The sequence below is a fragment of the Hoplias malabaricus genome, chromosome 10, assembly GCF_029633855.1.
Source record: "Hoplias malabaricus isolate fHopMal1 chromosome 10, fHopMal1.hap1, whole genome shotgun sequence".
Classification (NCBI taxonomy): Eukaryota; Metazoa; Chordata; class Actinopteri; order Characiformes; family Erythrinidae; genus Hoplias; species Hoplias malabaricus.
Window position 1 is genome coordinate 25,626,328 of NC_089809.1, and position 18,587 is coordinate 25,644,914.

The 18,587-nt window shown below is 35.4% G+C and overlaps 2 protein-coding genes across 3 annotated transcripts in view; both read right to left on the bottom strand.

Moving 5' to 3' along the window:
* Nucleotides 1-31: 31 nt before the first annotated feature.
* On the bottom strand, nucleotides 32-10,843 carry LOC136708688 (cyclic nucleotide-gated channel beta-3-like). Of its 2 annotated transcripts, none has more exons than XM_066683400.1 (17): nucleotides 10,788-10,843; nucleotides 9,815-9,920; nucleotides 7,945-8,102; nucleotides 6,714-7,004; nucleotides 6,388-6,596; nucleotides 6,215-6,265; nucleotides 5,985-6,071; nucleotides 5,826-5,890; nucleotides 4,289-4,411; nucleotides 4,067-4,208; nucleotides 3,814-3,973; nucleotides 2,510-2,607; nucleotides 1,911-1,994; nucleotides 1,661-1,779; nucleotides 1,101-1,253; nucleotides 823-973; nucleotides 32-533 (listed from the first exon to the last, which is right to left on the bottom strand). In XM_066683400.1, exons 2-17 carry the CDS (start codon nucleotides 9,856-9,858, stop codon nucleotides 516-518), a joined length of 1,953 nt encoding a protein of 650 aa, XP_066539497.1. In that variant the 5' UTR covers nucleotides 9,859-9,920; nucleotides 10,788-10,843; the 3' UTR covers nucleotides 32-515. The 2 variants fall into 2 exon arrangements, with proteins under 2 accessions (XP_066539497.1, XP_066539499.1); XM_066683402.1 differs by lacking the exon at nucleotides 10,788-10,843 and adding an exon at nucleotides 10,077-10,121.
* Nucleotides 10,844-11,974: 1,131 nt separating this feature from the next.
* Nucleotides 11,975-18,587, bottom strand: part of LOC136708029 (cyclic nucleotide-gated channel beta-3-like) — a 10,107-nt gene continuing 3,494 nt past the window's right edge. Inside the window, exons 6-18 of the mRNA XM_066682290.1 lie at nucleotides 18,486-18,587; nucleotides 18,293-18,343; nucleotides 18,108-18,194; nucleotides 17,482-17,546; nucleotides 17,228-17,350; nucleotides 16,818-16,959; nucleotides 15,611-15,770; nucleotides 14,421-14,518; nucleotides 14,247-14,330; nucleotides 13,438-13,556; nucleotides 13,196-13,348; nucleotides 12,436-12,586; nucleotides 11,975-12,199 (exon numbers count right to left, since the gene is read on the bottom strand). The exon at nucleotides 18,486-18,587 is cut by the window's right edge and continues 107 nt beyond it. Coding sequence (XP_066538387.1) covers nucleotides 12,179-12,199; nucleotides 12,436-12,586; nucleotides 13,196-13,348; nucleotides 13,438-13,556; nucleotides 14,247-14,330; nucleotides 14,421-14,518; nucleotides 15,611-15,770; nucleotides 16,818-16,959; nucleotides 17,228-17,350; nucleotides 17,482-17,546; nucleotides 18,108-18,194; nucleotides 18,293-18,343; nucleotides 18,486-18,587 — 1,356 coding nt within the window. The 3' untranslated portion in view covers nucleotides 11,975-12,178. The remainder of the gene's footprint in view (nucleotides 12,200-12,435; nucleotides 12,587-13,195; nucleotides 13,349-13,437; nucleotides 13,557-14,246; nucleotides 14,331-14,420; nucleotides 14,519-15,610; nucleotides 15,771-16,817; nucleotides 16,960-17,227; nucleotides 17,351-17,481; nucleotides 17,547-18,107; nucleotides 18,195-18,292; nucleotides 18,344-18,485) is intronic.

Here is an 18,587-nt window from a genome sequence, read left to right on the forward strand (position 1 = left end):
TTATAGTGAAGGATATTTTGTATACTTTCAACCCCTCAACATCTGTTTTGATATTGAAAGCACCATGGGGATGACTTAATTTTTGTGATTAGTGTCAATCATTCATTCATTATCTGTAACCGCTTATCCAATTCAGGGTCGCGTTGGGCCCAGAGCCTACCTGGAATCATTGGGCGCAAGGCGGGAATACACCCTGGAGGGGGCGCCAGTTCTTCACAGGGCAACACACACACACACACACACGTTATGTCAATCATTTAGTATTTTGCTAATTGGCCATTAACTGTGATACTTAGCTGATTTGTAAGGCAAATAAAGACAAAAATGTACTCAACTTTCATTCATACAATTTATAAAAAAAAAAAACAACACAAATTTTGAAGTGAATGATTTTTACAGTTTTACAATAATATTTACAAGCCCATCCACATACATGACAAGGTCAAAATTGTATTAGGTCTGGTTTTCCCATCAGAAAGTGGTTTAACAGAAGTTAAGCCTGTTTTGATTTGAGCTCATTTCTTCTCTGAAGCCTAAAAGGAAACAGAAGATTTATGAGTGTATTAACCTTACAATCAGTGGGACTTGTGTAGATCAGGAAACATGAATTTAGCTTGCTTTTCTTAATTTATTATGCTTCCCAAACTTAAAAGATACAACACTGATACTGTCTTTATCATCTAAGAATGATTGTTGTACTGTGTTTGGAATGATGTAGGACATAAAATGCATAAATAAATAAAGATAAATAAAACAAACAGTACACTTTAGCAACTTGACAGTTTTTCTCTGCAATATGTTCACATTACAGCCCTTTAATACCTTCAGTTTGTCCAGTAAACCTCCTTTTCCAAAACCTCCAAAGGCACGAAGTAATTTGGGAGTCGGTGGTTTATTTCCAAATAATGCCAGCCCTTTCTTCTTTTCTTCATCTGTTTTGGCTACCACTGGTCCTTTGGCCTTCATTAGTTTCCTGCGGTGATAGATGTCTCGGTTTGACAACTGAATCTATTCAGTTTAATACAAATCTGTTTTGAGTCTTGTTCTCTTTAGATGTCAAATGAAGAGAATACATTCCACAAGATTTTGAATTAACTCACCTTCCCTTTCTGGCCAGAACTTTCTGCGACTCTGGATAGTGAACCAGAATGTCATTAAGGTCTTTCTTATCTAGCACAAAGAGGTTAGCGAATCCATGTGCTGCCACGTTAGCTGTCCTTCTGTTTCCTCCATCTTTTGCTGACTGCAAGAGACTGATCCAGAAATTGTTTACCAGTGGACTGCATGGGTCTATATTTCACATTGTCACATTTACTGTACAGGAGCCATCAAGAACATTTCTTGGGGGCTAGCTCTCTCTGAACCCTTAATGCTGGCATGGCATTTTGAAAATAAAACCTAAATAAGACTAACAGAGCTGTGAATCATACTGAAGTCTCTCAAAAAGGTGTGGTACCTTACAGACCAAAACTTGAGGTTGAATGATAATCAGATGCAGAACAAATGGTTTAAAACAGGTAAGACTAGTATAACTTGTATGGTTGGTATAATGTGACAGAATAATTACATCGCTTTTCCTTTTGGTGGGGCATTGCATAAACTCAGTAACAAACAAACTGCCTGTGTTTATTACATTAAATAATACATTTTCTCTCTGTACCTGATCTCTCCAAACACACAGCCTGCTTTTAGTGTGACAAACACAATCTTGTTGTCTGGTCCACCAATCACCTGCACCTCTCCAGCCTTGATGATGTACATCTCTCTTCCAATGTCTCCCTGTGTAAAGTTAGGGTTTATGCTTAAAAAGATGAGTTCATGTGACAGTAATGGTCACCATTTAATGAAGTTTGCTAAACTGACATATTTCAATGCAAACCTCAGCATGTGTTCTTGTGTGGATCTCTCACCTTCTTACACACAAAATCTCCAGGCAGATATACAATGGACTTTAGTCTCAGCAACATGTCCACAAGCATCTGGTTATCACATCCCTACGAATAGACATTTCAGTTGGGATTAATTGCTATTGTCTCTTTCCATTTCAAAAGCTATACTACCTGGCTACCATATTTTTAAAAATACCCTGCACACTGACACCAATCAATAAATAATTTGTTAATTCATTCATTATGCCATGTTGCCTTCGCAGGGCAACATACACTCACATTTTTGATGATTTTACATATCCAATCAACCGAACAACGTGTATTTTTGGACCATGGGGTGGTTCGAAACACCTGGAGGACATGCACACGGACACACCCAACTCCTCACAGACGTTAACCCTGAATAGGGCTCAAACCCGCAACCCCAGGACCCTGGAGCACTGCAACAACATTTGTTGCGCCATGTGCCACCCATCAATAAATCAATGTTCTGATAATAAAAAGAAAATGCTCTTTGTGGGACCAGCAGTAGTGCAAAAACTGAATAAAATGATTACATGGCCTACATGCCTCTCTACTTGTTGAATCTTATTACTTGAATATTTTGCTTGTGTCCTTACCTTAAACAGATCAATTTTCTGGAAAATGGCAAGGTTGATGTCCACGGCAATTGCTGTTCTCATCACTAGAGGCATTTTGTCCAGCAGCTCTGATTCGTCTTAAAATTGATAAGAATAAAAACAACTTTTACTTTAAGGTTGTAAATTTCATATAAACTTATGTATCAAATGAAGCTATAGTATGAATGTGTATATTTTTAAAAAATAAACATTCCTTTTCAAAGCAGTCCAGCTGTCAGCACATTTCAGCCAGAGCGGTTGAGGCTACTGTGATGAATTAGACTCGTTATTACCCATGTTTCTTACATCATCTTTAGACACATATTTTTTTACATTAATCTTTGATATTAGGTTGCAGAACTGAAGTACTTAATATGCACATATATTAAATAATAATAAAAAAAACATCTAAAAAGGGGGTGCCCAGAAGTTTCGTCTTGGGGGTTAAAATACATTACTAAAAAATGTATTTTTTTAAAGTATTAAAAAATGATTTCAAATAGTTTTTTTTAAATGTTGAGAATAAATACTAAAATTTATAATTAAAAAAACAAGGAATTGAATTGAATAAGTTATACGTAGAGTTCAGAATAAGTGTTCTGAGCAAAGTAATAAGAAATGGTGATATTTTCTATGCTACTGATAACACAACAGATTTTAACAGAGTTTAATGCTTTAAGAACATTCCACTGAAATTTGACCTAAGCTGGTTGTAATGCATGCTAATCTAAACTAACTGCTCCATTTCTGATCAGCTATTCCCACCAGCTTTCTTGAAGAAATATTTCATTTTGCCACCAAAATTTAGCAATTTAGATTAGGTATTATTATTATATTTAATTTATTATTATTTGATGTGCCATGAGTGGAACTCAGATGAGATGAAGAATCAAACTTCTTTATTGCCCAATTTATTGCACAATTAAGTGAGTCTCCTACAATTGGGATGGCTATGTTTAAAATGAATTTAGTACAGAATCTCTGATAACCCCAAGCCAGCATGAAAAAAAGCCATTTTTGCTGGTTTCTCTTTCATCTCCTTTCTCGTTTTCATCATATTTTACCAATACCCTTATTTCTCAGTGCTCACTGTATTTGTGTTGCTCTGTTTAACCTGACATTTCAAAAGGTAGAATGCAGCACAAAATCACATAACATATTATCCCATGTTTTCAGATTTCCACAGACAAAAAAAAGTTATTTAACAGTTTGTGGTTTGGTATGGGGTACAGTTCCCTACATAAAATTTCGGAAAAAGTGATTTTTATTTTTTCAAACTATGTGCCCTTTAAACTATATCTTACCCAGCATGCCCTGTGAGTCCCAGGTGTAGTTGTACCAGGTGCGCACTCTATTCTGTACTATTCTGGGGATAGTGTATCTGTTCATGTAGGACACACAAGCGTCCATAGAAGCTCGGAAATAGGTCTGTCCTGCAGTGGCTGCTCCAATGACATCTCTCATCTGTGTTTGAAATATAGTTCAATAAGATAATGTTAGATACTTAGCATGAATCCTGCAACTGTACTCTTTGAGCAAATTTCTTTTCTCATGTACCTGTCCAATCAAACTGGAGAAGACAAAAACCCCTGTGAAGAAATTTACCATCTGAAACACAATCTCAAACAGCGTATGTGGCTCAGGTAGGCCTCCGATGGTGATCAGTGATCGAGTGGCAAAATAATAACATCTTAAATATCTGTGGAGAAAGATACCATAGAGAAGATTGTACCTGTCATTGAACTAATAATGCTTAAAAAGGGACAAAAGAGCTCCTACGCAGATCCCTTGCCATCGTATGTCCATCTGGTACTTCCAAGTCCCTCATAAGCCGATGCTACGTAGTACAAGCAAGAGTTGAGGTGCAGGCAATACAGGAGGTAGCCAGTTGTGCGGGCCACTCTAGAAGACAAAAACTAATTAGAATACAATTCAATGAATTAAACAGTAAAATGCACATAATCCAGTCCTCAGAGAAATGTGTTGAATGTAGAGAAAGCTCTTGAAAAAGAACATTATATGTTCAAAGATTTGTAGACACCTGGTGAATTCAGTTACTACAAATTTGCTACGGCCACCATGCTCAAGAACAGGTATCAACCAAAGGGGTATAAAATCAGCCAGAATTGGGCTCTGTACCACTGGAACTATATTCTCTGAAGCAGAGGTTCCCCGACTTTCGCAAGTGGTGGCCCACTTACCGTACCTCAATGCATTCTACGGTGCACATTAAATGTAATCAGCCATTTAACATCTAAACAAATACAGCACAAGTAATGCAACCTTTTTAGGCTTAGATGCACGCTCACTGTTTTCAGTCTCCACACGGACACTTCACCTGTAGGTCTTCCCCCCTCAGGATTTTTCAGTGCAAAGAAAGTTTTTAACCATTTATGTATGGTGGCTAAAGCTCTCACAATAAGATAACATTACTAGCTTTGTCAGCCACGTGTGTACACAGCCAGACCATTGAAGGAGATATGTTTCATTTTTGCAAATTTACATAATGTGTCTCATCCTGTCATATATTGGTTGAGGTATGTTGGAAGGATTTTTACTTTGCAAATATAAAAATATAAAAATTATTGGCCAAAGGCCTCCTTGCACTGCTAATGAGGCTCATGGGGGGTGTGGCTCACAGGTTGGAGAGCTCTATTCGATACCTCTGGGATGGGTTGAAGTGGGATTGTGATCCAGAACAAATCATGTAACATACATACCTAGTATTGCTTAAGTGTGATTGGACAATATGGCCAAAATTTATATTACAATATATATCTAAATTTTACTCTACACTATATAATTCTGATATCGATACGAATTATACAAAAATCAAGAACAAACAAAAACTGCCAAAACCATAAGATCACCATCAAACACACACCGTTTTGCTTTGTCAATTTACTTTTAAATAAATAAAAAATTGAGTATAATAAACTAAACTGACAGCAGCGCCCTGTAATGAACGTCATTTAGTGTCAGATGCAAGATATAACATATCTTGCATCAATATCATATAAATATTTTTTTAAATATTAAAAATGAGTTTAAAAAAAATCATATAATTGATTTTGAAACATGTTATAATACTATATATATATATATATATATTGATATTGAATTACTGTCCAGCACTACTGGATGCATACAGATCCTCATAGAAATGTTCAAATATTTAGTTCAGGGCCTCCCAGAGCAGTAGAAACTTAGTAAAGCAAAGAAGAATCAAATGTCTTCTTAATATTCTTGACAGTAAAATAAATGTTAAATGAGCAGATTCCCACACTGGGGTGACAAAAAATGTTGTTTTTTTTACCTCCAAATGTATGCCTTTGCCATAATATTCTCAAGTCGATCGCTGAACTCAAAGAAGGACTGTAGCTGAAAAGCAAAAATATATGGTGCAGATTTCAGTAATGTGAATGATGCAAAACAGCACAAACCCAAAAACATTGTTTCTTAATGTTGTGCCCACCCTCATGAACCTGTTTAGTCGGTACACTGATGAAAATCCAAACTGAAGAGAGAGCAAATCGAATGGAATGATGCTTATCATGTCTGACTATCAGAAGAAAGAGGAAGGTCAAGAGAACAGTATGTCAAATTATCTGTCAAATTACCAAAACATATGCATGCATATTTTCAGCTTTGTTTCTATGGCAAATCCAATTAAAAAAAAAAAAAAAACATTAGTGCTTTACTCACTTGGAATCTTGCAGACTGTCTATACTTCTGCTTTGCCATTGCTCTGTCTTTCTGGAAGATTTGCAAACATTATCAAATAATAAAAATTAGCCAAGAAAATGGCTCTCCTCCAAAACATAAATGGTACATTGCCCACCATATAATCAAGCAAAGAAATTTTCAAGGCGACTTACAATAATGTCCCCTCCTTTGACAAACTGTAGTCGTGGCTGGAAGATCACAATGTCAATGACATTTACTATGTCGGCAAGGACATCAAAAAATATCCAGAAAGGAATAGAATCTTCTGTGTGATATGGAAAACACATGCGGGCTGTCGCCAACCATATGTTATAGTTGAAAGCCACTGTGACAACACACAACCACTTGATGTAGCGCCGATCTGTTGTGAAAGACAGAAATAAAACCCAATACAAAATTAATAGCTTTCAGGTATGCTTTCATCTTTAAAAGAACATCTGGTTCACAATGGTATACCCCAATTATCTTCAGCTCTTACCTGTAAAGGGATCAATAGTCGACCCTAGATAGCTGTCCATTTTGTCCTCTATAGGTTTTAGTAGGATGTCTATACAGTTGCACTGAATTTTGGGACATATTCTTTGTGCAGCTTCTGCTGCTGCCTTGGCCTGCTCATCCTTAAGTTTCTCCTCTTTCTCTTTCTCTTCCTTTTCTTTTTTCACTGCAGCTCTTTTGGCATCATCCTCTTTTTTCTTCCTCTCTGCCTCCTCCATTTTTATTCTGTCTTGTTCGAGTTTCTTTTCCCAGTCTTCCTTTCGATACACAGGAGCTTGGATTAAACAGAAAATTTAGATCAGATTCAAAACATCTCTATACCACTGAAACATGTGAGTCTAACCTTAGTGTGATAACTCAAATATTTTGGGCTCTTGTGCAAAACTGCTTTTAAATATTATAAAAACAGACATGGTTCTTTTCTGTCATCATATCTGGTCACTCCATTTACTGGCATCTAACCTTAAAGGATATTTATGATGACATTTTTGAACCGAAATGTTGGTTGTCTGAAAAGCTATAGGACTAAGCAAGCTAATTACATATATTAAATAGATCACATAGATTCAAGGGATCATACCCTAGCATCCAGTTAAATTAGTAGTTTTTTGGATGATTTTATTATTTTTGCATTAAATTATATAATATAATTATTTATTATTTTTCATAAATTATTTGAATATTTATTTAGATTTAAACTTCATTCTTTGTGTACTAGAGTTGCTGGGTTTGAAAATGATATGGCAGTCAGAAAAATGCCAAGATCTGTCATGAGTTGTGTAAGAACAGACATGAGTAGCATTAAAACAAGCACTGTCAGCAGCTGTGTAGCCTACGCAATCATAGCAAACAGCATTACCAAAAGACCAACTGTGTAATCAGGTAATCATTTCAAATCTATCAGGTGACCTGTGGTGCTGACTTTTGACCTCTGTTACTATTACTTAACATAAGAGTAGTACAGCTCTATCAAACATTAAGAAATCATTTAAGTTTACTTATCTATTATGTCTAGTTTTATACTGGATCACTTTAAATGATCAGAGATCAGAAATTATCTGCCTATATCCTTCATCTTATGAATAACCAAGCAATAACACTCAATTGACATTTAACAAAATTAAAATGCAGCATTCTTCTCTTGTGATATCCACACATTAATTAGTTTGGATTTTTGATGTTAGATATATATGTGTTGTATTGCTTAGACTCACTGACTGGAGGGCTGCGTTCCGGTGAGGAGGCATAGGGGTCTATTACTTTCTCTTTGTATGTTTGTGTTCTTTCTCTTAACTTCTTGATTAAGTCTCTCAGATGGTCATCACTATATCTGTTGATAATAACTGGTGGAGGAGCGGGTGGAGCCTCCTCTCTGGAAATTAGAGACAACATAATACATTTGTACCCCAGTTTTATGCTATAAAACTGAATTTTATGCTGAAAAGAATTTAAGGTAATGGTCATCTTTAACCTGACTTCATTGAATATCTGTAGGTAGAGATGGACAGATGTATTCTGCATGGAAGGGTAGCTCAAAACTCCAAAAACAAGAAGAGAAAAAACCTACTTGGCTAAAAAAGTGTTGGTCACGGTTACAGTGGTATATACCAAACGTAGTGTTACTAATACCTCTATAGATATAATCATGAAATCACCACAATAAGAGGGTGTTCACTGTGCTTTTTTACTTAAAAGGACAAATATTGGTTTAATAGATAAACATTCTGGATTTGTCAAACATACTCCAAATAAAATTTTAATTAATGGCATTTTTCTCAAAATCAAATAAAGGAAATTTACGGAATCACCCTGCTATTTGCATGTCTTGGCTCAAGAGTAAACATGGAAATTAGTTAGCAGTTAAAAGAGAGTGCTTACAGACCTCAACGAGCTGTTGGGCTTGGACAATTAAGACAAAGCATGGCTCCAGCAAGAGAGCTGTCAGTTGAAGGATTTGAAAGGATTATAAAAAAAATCTTCAAGAAGGAATGTGCTAGTAATGCCATTTTATAAGTAAATGCCATATAAAATGTGAAGTTCATAAAAGATTTTGAAGTGTCAGGAAAGAACACTCTAAGTAATATTCTTTAAAAACAGGAAATAAGCAACAAAACTAATTAAAAACAAATAGATGGAAACAGCATTTAACAACAGAGCAAAGAGTATTAAGCTTTTCTTTAGAAAAGGCTTATTTATTCAATGACATGCCCAGCAGATTATCCAGACTAGAATATTTACAGAAATGAGAAAAAAGGCCTAAAAATACCACAATGGCCCATGACCAGGTTCCATAACCTGCAAAGCTGATTCTTTTTTAAAATGTAATTCAAGAAAGCTGAAACTAGCATGTACAAGATTGTTCTTAGTTAAGTCCATGTCTCAAATAATTTGAAAACTGCATAACACAAGATACAGCATTTTGTTCCTACACTGACTTATTACTTCTGAGACAATTCTAGGCACCCTATATCTACAAATGTATACTTGTCTAATGATGGTATAAGCTAACACATCTTGAAAATGTATCACTATTACAAAATAACATAAAAGCACCCTTAGAAAAATAAACCAACCCTTTTTTTACTGTAAACCCATGACCTTCTTAAGACACAAATCCTTTAATCTTCTTTCATCTGCATTTGGAGACACACACTACAAAAAGGGACATCACAGCAGTGACTCAGTATTTTATATGTTTTCAGAAGGAACCAGGAGAGTACCAACATTTTATTGCAAATTGGATGTTAGCTTAGATTTTAATGGTGTGAACATGCCTACATTGTGCCCAAAGGTTAAGAATTTGTAGTAAAAATTACTGTTTGCTGTGTGCAATATTGGTCCCTATAGGCCCCCTTCATGAAGAAAAATCATTGTCAATTTTGTAGATATATATCTAATGGTGCCAAAACATTTAGCATACACACCTAGCACAGCTTAGCATTTTAAAGGCAATCCCCAAAACACAAAGTGTGCCACAACCATACTTAGAATACTTAGTACTCAACTTAACATAGACTTGAGCCTTAGCCAAAGTCGTCTTACACTGTCTGAACAGATTTATATAGAAGGAAGCTGAACTCTTACCCCTCAGGAGCACCCTGGGTATTGTTAGCACTATCCACTAGCATAGCCTCAGATTTAGGGGCCTCACAGGCAGGGGCAGGATTTTGGGCTGGAGCAGGGACTGGATCTGTAAGGATTATAAGAAGGTATCAATAAAATTCTATATTTTACCATTTAAATACATGCTAGGTTATTCAGGTTAGAAACATGCAAAGTCTTCTGCTAAAATGTTATTATACACTAATATCGGCAAATTATTTAATATACAAAGCCTGTGTTTAACAGAAGTCAGTAGATTAGCCTCCATGTCTCAGTTAATGTATTGTTCCTTTGCTAAAGTAGCTTTTCCCAAAAAACACTGTGAATAAAACTACAGAAGTAGTAAAAAGCACTCAATTACATTCAACATATAATAATTAATGATCCAACACCTACTGCATACCAATTGTTTATCTTAAATAAAACAATAAAAAGAACTCCAAAAAGAAAAGAAAAACATTTTGTGATCAAGCACTATTAATCAGTACAACAAAACATAATTAAATGCAAAAAGTATTAGTAACTAAATATAATGATTAAAATGTATGCATGTGAGCAGATTTCTCACTTATATGTTGAATATATTCAGGAAATATATACAGGAAAGTATTAACTCAAAACAGTTAACAGGAACTAATTACTACCCAACTCTGGTCTTTAATTAAACAGATTTTACTCAAATAATGATTCTGAGTAAAAGTTTAAGATCTATCATTCATTATATTGTCATTTCAATTTCATCATAATTGCTTCAAATCTGAGAAGAATGCGAAAAGCTAATAACAAAGCCAGAGAAACTCCTTAAAAATGTATTATTACATAGCACTAAAGCATAGCCATTCATCCACTTAGATATTTGTATAACACAATATTATTTAAAGCTTGTTAAGAAATGTAAAAGTAATTGCCTACTTCACATGATTGCAATAAAAATATAAACTGTCAAGTGTCTCACCAGCAAGGTTTTCTTCTTTTTTCTGCCCCTCATCTTCCTCTGGCTTTTCTTCCTGTGGACACACACCGAGTGGTGTTTTATGTCATGGCTACAATAGATTTATAATGGACTAAAAAAATGACATACAAGTCAAGCATACTGCTTCTGATATTTACAGTATAATTTCCACCTGTTAGAAGACAGTGGAGAAGCAGCACTGCTGTGCATTCACACATTTGTCTCTATATCAGCAATTACGAATTCTAAATATAGTCTGATCATGTGGGAAACACAGAAATTTGGTTGCAAATATGTAAAACATTATATACAACATTACACCACATTTTATGTTTTACATGTGTGCATATATATATACCACAATTATTCTTCCTTTCATCATGCTCATCATTGCATCATTACAATTTTAACAACTGTATGCCTTGCTTTTAAGATTACATGTCAAAATGGTATGCTATTTTCTGTGTGTGCAGGCTTACCTTAGCTGGAGGAGCAGGTGCAGGTGCTGGAGGCAGTGGCTCTGGAGTTTGTGCTAATACTGGACTGGGCCATAAAATTGTTTTTAGCTTGCTAAACATGTCTAAATGCAGCAAGCATTCAGCAGCATCTAGGTTTATTCCACAGCTTCTTCAACCAACTCTATCTGCACCCTGGATACAATTAATTCTTTGAGCCCTATTAATTCCCTCCTTTCTCCATATGGTCATCAGAGTTCACCTATCAGAGTTCACCTATCAGAGTTCACCTATCAGAGCACTCCACAGGCTACGAAAACCTGAGCAGACCAATAGTACACTGGGCTTTACAGACTGTATCCTTTTGTTTGTGTCACATGCAAATTCAATGAATGCGAACCTGCTGTCAGGGTGACAAACATAGCAAACACATCCTTCTTAAGATTTAATAGAATTCTAGAGCAATAGACTCCATTGGTCTGCATTACAAATTTAAAACATAGTTTGAACAAACATTAACTGAAGTCTTCAAATTATTCCAGAAATTAAAAAAAAAAAAAGTAAAAATAAAACAAAATGAAGAGTGTGTATTAAGGCTGTATTGCAGTATATGTGTACCTTAGTTAAAGTCTCTTCCAGGCTAAGGGGATTACATTAATGATTCCGCTGATGCGTAGTCCTTTCACAGGACTGTCAGAAAATAAACAAAGGGCTGTATGCAGTTGTATGTGGTGGAGTGTATTTTGAATACCGGCACTTAGAAAATAACCTAAAGTATTTTTCATTTAAAAATATCTCCTTTATTTATGTTTGTACAAAGAAGTGTGTAAATGGTTAAAAATGTACATGATTCCACATTATTAACTAAAATTAAAATGCACAGCACATGTCACATTTATCTCAAAGGGCAATGCTATAATTATCCTTTTGTTGTCATAACTAATCTTTAGTAGTGGCAGCCTAGAAAAAAGAGGGAAGAAAAAGAATATTAAAAGATCATTACCATTTGTTTGATGTGCATCAATTCTATGTTAAATTTTCTTGTCTAATTAAAGATGAACAATGTAAGAAGGCCTTTCATTTTGGATAAATTATTCTCACACGGTAATTAAGCTGAGTACTTTGAGCAACCTATTTACAGTGCTTTGAAAGTTTGTATATAATCCAACTGTTAAAGGATACAATGAGTTTCCTACCTTAAGTTTATCAATAAACCCTTTTCTGTGGAATCCTCCAAATGCACGGAGCATTTTGGGAGTTGGAGGCTTGGGTCCAAACAGGGCCAGTCCTTTCTTCTTTTCTTCTTCTGCTTTGGCTGCAGCTGGGCCTTTGGCCTTCATCAGTTTCCTATAAGTAAAGGAAATAAATGAATGGGTATCTTGTACTGATATTGAAAATAGTTTTTACAAAAGTTCAGAATCACAAATCCATAACATAACATGCAAATCACAATAGAAGTTGTTGCCAGACTATTCTGTTACGTTGTAAAATCACAAAACAATGTTGTTGCCATTTACTCCCTTTATGTAAAACTAATATGGGCTCTAATTTCCTGACTGCATTGGTGTATTATAGCCTTTTCTGGTGTACTGGAGACTATTTCACAATTTTTTGCCCTTTGTTAATGTGATGGACAGAAATAAACGCACCAGCGTCAAGATGAGTGGTAAGACACATTAAAAACAACAACAGGGCGTATAATGTTTAAATTGGCCAGTGCACTGCATGATTTAATGCACTAGTGCTCATTTTTCATTTGCACCCGTCTTTTTGCAAAGACAAGTGCAAGGCCAGCTCAGCTATCTTAGACTCTTGGCCTTGGAATGCTGAGGCAACTCTGGGGATAGACCAGTGTTCTCCTGTTAAAAGTTACATTTTAGTGTTACATTCCTTTAATTTTTACGTTACTTTAATATGTCTTGGTCCAATTTGAATTTTTTAAGTGTTTGAACTCACCTTCCTTTCCTGGCCAGAACTTTCTGTGACTCTGGATAGTGAACCAGGATGTCATTAAGGTCTTTCTTGTCCAGCACAAACAGGTTAGCAAATCCATGTGCTGCCACGTTAGCAGTTCTTCTGTTTCCTCCATTTGCTGAGGACTGTAGAAGACTGGGGGGAGAGTAAATCTGACATTAGTCATGCAGTGTGCCTTAACACGTCTGAATTTTATGAATCAGATTCAATTTAGAACCCCTCACCTGATCTCACCAAACACACAGCCTGCCTTAAGTGTCACAAAAACAATCTTGTTGTCAGGCCCACCGATTACCTGCACCTCACCGGCCTTGATGATATACATCTCCTTACCAATGTCACCCTGGTGGAAAATAAAGGGGAAGCAAACAGTCATAACATGCTGTTGATAAAACCGAATAACTACCACTCATAAATAATTGCTAGGATTATAATACTTACAGTACTAGCACAGCCATTACACACCTTAAAATCACACAGCAACAACAAAATAGTTCTCATGACATTAAAAACTAAAGGTTATGTTGCACTCTTTTTTATCTAAGATAAAACTTACTTGTACTTTACGCATTGCCAATAAGTGGGTAATAATATATGTATTGTATTGTGGTAAGAAATGTATGTTTAGGTAATTGATAATTAAAATTTCACATTAAAAGGTTTGTGATATTATGCTTTTTACCCCAAAACAGTGCTGGAGTTCTGCTGACATTATGTTGAATCAGTGCTGAAATATATATAATTTTATTGGTGATTGAAATTACAGTGAAACTATATGGCATTAGAAATACAAACTCACGTCTCTGTCTGATTTCTTAGTTACTGAATCTCACATGAGATAATAAAATCAGTTCTTCAGAATAATGTGGGTAGTTACTGTATTGTGTAGTTGATCAATACAGATCAGTAGGGCCTGATGTTATCAGCAGATGTGTATATCAGACTACACCTGAATATTTGATGAGATAGATTTTTGGGGTAATGACCCTTCATTTTATTTATTTATTTATTTATTTATTTTTAATCAACTCACTTTCTTGCACACAAAGTCTCCAGGCAGATACACAATAGACTTAAGCCTCAGCAGCATGTCCACAAGCATCTGGTTTTCACATCCCTGTAAAGGTATATCATGATCACTTAGCCTTACTGTAGTCTTTCCCATTGATTTAGTCTGTATCAGAACCTAGAAATAGATCAGTCTGACCTTAAACAGATCAATTTTTTGGAAAGTGGCAAGATTGATGTCCACAGCGATAGCTGTTCTCATCACCAGAGGCATTTGCTCCAGCAACTCTGACTCATCTGAGGAATGAGTAGTAAAAAGTCTCTTAGGATGCTTCATACCTTTTCCCTGTAACTCAGTTCTCTCTGTCAGTCCTACCTTGGTTCATCAGAAAGCAGAAGCCTCCCAGAAATTTTGTTCAAGTTCTAAGAGTTTTCCACTTTATACTTGAAAAAAAAAATACATATTTATAAAAATATATTTAAAAAAAAGAATACATTTTAACTTATATATAGATACTTGATGGATTCTGCAACAAGCTGGAAAAAGGTTTGTGGCCAGATAAAACCAATATATACATTTTTTGGCATGAATGTCAAATGTTAAATTTGGCAAACAAAAAACACAAGACAAAACATGTATGGTGAAGAACTTGGTAAAATCTGCAAAATGTTTAAAGTGGGAAGGAAACTTGCATTCACGCAGGTTGTGTTGCAAAGTAGACTGATGCTAGAAAAGTAACTCAATACTTTGTCATTAAAATCTACGACGGAGTTTTAGGGCCATGGCGTTAAATAAAAAACAAAAAAAACAAGATACAGAGAATAAAGTCAGAATTCTGAGAATATTCTCGGAATAATTTGCTGCGTTTAATGGAGCAGACGCAGTGTACCTGTGGAATGCAGTGTTTTGTTTAAGTCATACTATGGTATAGATTTCAGGAATAAACACTCAGTTCTCTTCCACATCAGGACCACGGTGTGATTAGTATTTAAACCCTGAATCGGTGCACGAACCCATGGCATGTACTTTCACATGATACAATTAATGATCACAAAAATGATGGATCCAGAGCAAGCACAGCCCGTTAGAACAGGCAATTTTGCTGACTACCCTCAGCTTGTAGAGAAAGTACATTACGTTTCTTCATGTTTTAGGTTTTAGCCATGGTATGGTTTCAGAATCGATATCGAGATTTTTAGGCAGGTATCATATCGAAAGTCATAATTTTGGTATTGTGACAACACTACTCGCAGGACATTTACTCCAAGCATAAGGCTGAAGGTACCTTGCTATGACTTGCTAGGAACAAATGTGAATGTTCTGTAGTCGCCTAGAGGACTGTATTAGATTATTGCTTCTTTTTTCACATGTAAAAAAGCAGGTCTTACCCAGCATTCCCTGTGAGGCCCAGGTGTAGTTGTACCATGTACGTACTCTGTGCTGTACCAGTTTTGGAATTCGATTTGTCACCATGTAGCCCACACAAGAGTCCATAGAAGCTCGGAAATATGTCTGACCTGCAGTGGCTGCTCCAATAACATCTCTCATCTGAAAAACATAAAATATCAGGCTATTAACTCACTTCTGCCTCATAGGAGTGATCCATTTGTTTTGCAGTGCGACCAGATATGGACGGAATTTTAATTAAATATATTTAAAACGTGTATGTAACTACTTCTGGGTATTTTACAATTTGTAATGTTATTAAATTAAAAGCAAATCTATTTAGGAGATCATCATTTTTGTCCTCCCTATAATTGTGAACCAAAGCTGACAAGTATAAATACACCCTAAGTTATGTATAGTCATGTATCATTTAAAAATCTTTCATTCTGGTCTTAAAGTTCTCTACAGAAGCGTTGGACTGTAAATAATAAAATAACTTTGTTTATAAAGCATCATTTTTTGAGTCTTTTGAATATTACAAAAATGCATTCTATAAATTGATATCAAATATTGGGCATTTAATAGCTTCAGTATTGGTCTGATCTAAAAATACTATATTGAAAATAAGAGCTAATTTCCCACATCATAAAGAAAGCCAATAAGCATTTATTGGAAGTAGGAGGGAGTATGTGCATTTAGTTAAGTAGAAAATACAGCTTCCCATTTAATATAATGGAATAAAAGTAAAAATCACACACAACACTATGTGCCTACAAGTGCCAGATTAAAGGTATTGCTATAGTTAGATATGAGGAATGTCTACATGGGTCAGGTCTAAATGGTCCTGCAGGAATTCTACATTGTTTCTCTTTTACCTGTCCAATCAAACTTGAGAAGACAAAGACACCAATAAAAAAGTTTGTCAACTGAAACAGAATCTCAAAAACTGTGTGAGGTTCAGGAAGTCCCCCGATGTTGATCAGGGTCCGCACAGCAAAATAGTAACAGCGTAAGTACCTGCAAACAAACAAACAAATGCTTTTTAGCCTTTTGCTGCACATGCTGTAAATCTCTGAAATTCAGCATTTACTAAGCCACAACAACACAAATATCAGTTCATACATTTAAATAGAAATAGCAAGCCAATGAAAAAACATCATAACAAAAAAACCCAAAGAATAAAAGTAAAAAAGACAATAAAAAATCTACCTGGCCAAGAACGATGGACAAAAAAATAGCACCAAAAAAATAGTTAGTCATCTGAAAGATCTGACCAAATAACGTGTCTGGAAAAGGTAGTTCCGCAATCATCAACAGGGATTTCTCTGAGTAGAAGAAACACCTCAGGTAGCTACGAGAATTAAAACAAATGGAAAGAAAAAAAAAAAAAAAAAAAAAAAATAGCCATTGCTTTTAAAGTACTACACAAATCATTTCTTTGGCCATTCTCAGTTGTTTTTGTATGTTGTATTTGTTATTATCAAAAATCCATACTTCAAATGACATTTAAGGCAACATTTAAAAAAATAATATGAAAAAAATTCTACAGGAAATATATTCATATATAGCTTCCAAATAGTTTTATTTTATTTATTTTTCTTACAAATAAAGATACATACGCACTGCCTTTTCCGCTGTAGACCCACTTGGTGGAACCAATGCCTTGGTAAGCAGATGCCACATAGTAAAGGCAAGAGTTGAGATGAAGAATGTAAAGAAGATATCCAATGGTACGGATTACTCTGGGGGAAAAAAAACCTGGGTGATACGGTTTGGAATAATGCCCTGTACGTAAAAAACAACTGCTAATCAGTGGTAATTATGGTATGTGAATCTCCAGAATCACTTTCAAAGCTGTCAATATTTTACATACCTCCAGATGTAGGCCTTTGTCATAATGCCCTCAAGTCGATCACTGAACTCAAAAAATGCCTCATACTTTGAAAAAAAAAATTGTCATTAGGGCCTATACAAACACGAACCGGAAAACACAGTATCTATCAATTTTAACACACCTACTCATCTATTGTGAATCTTAGATTCTTGCCCAGTCTTGTTATTCTTTCAAGCAGTGACATTTATGCATTCATTCATTGTGTGTAACTGCTTATCCAGTTCAGGATTGTGGTGGGTTCAGAGCCTACCCCAAATCAGTGGTCGCAAGGCAGGAATTTACCTTGGACAGCAGAGGGAACTACACACTTACACATATGGACACTTTTTGAGTAGCCAATCCACTTACCAACTTGTGTTTTTGGACTGTGGGAGGAAACAACAAACTCCTCACACACAGTAACTCGGTCATTTAAGGTAAAACATATTTACATAAAGAATTGTAATAATTAGAAAATAATTATGGAAATAAATTCAATGCACCAGCTACATGGTTTGTATTTTAAAACAAAAAAGTTTGAGGGCAAAATATCTGCTAATGTTAAAGAATAACGTAAAAAATAAACATTGTATATTAAATGTGGCCAAAGCAATAGAGTCACTCACCCGCAAAATGCGATTGGCTCTGAAGATGGATCCAAATCCAAATGGAATGTACAGCAGGTCCATGGGCAAGACTGACATCAGAGCATACTTATCAAGTAAGACAATAAAAACAAAAAAATCTAGTGTCACTGCTAAAGCTCCTTTAAAAAACTGCATGAAATATAGTCTTTTATATTTGTCAGTACCTGAAATTTTGAGGATTCCCTGTAATTCTTCTTAATTACAGCTCTGTCATACTGACATAATAAAATATGTGATCAGTTGAGCAGGATATTACTGTTAATTCGCACATAGCATGTTTTGATTCTGATACAAAAAATCATTAATATTAATAATTAATGCAATTAAATCAACCGCAGTACTCAGACATTTGCTTACAACGATGTCTCCACCCTTGCAGAACTGCAGCCGTGGCTGGAAGAGGACCATGTCAATGATGTAGATAAGGTCAGCTGAGATGTCTGCTAAAACCCAGAAGGG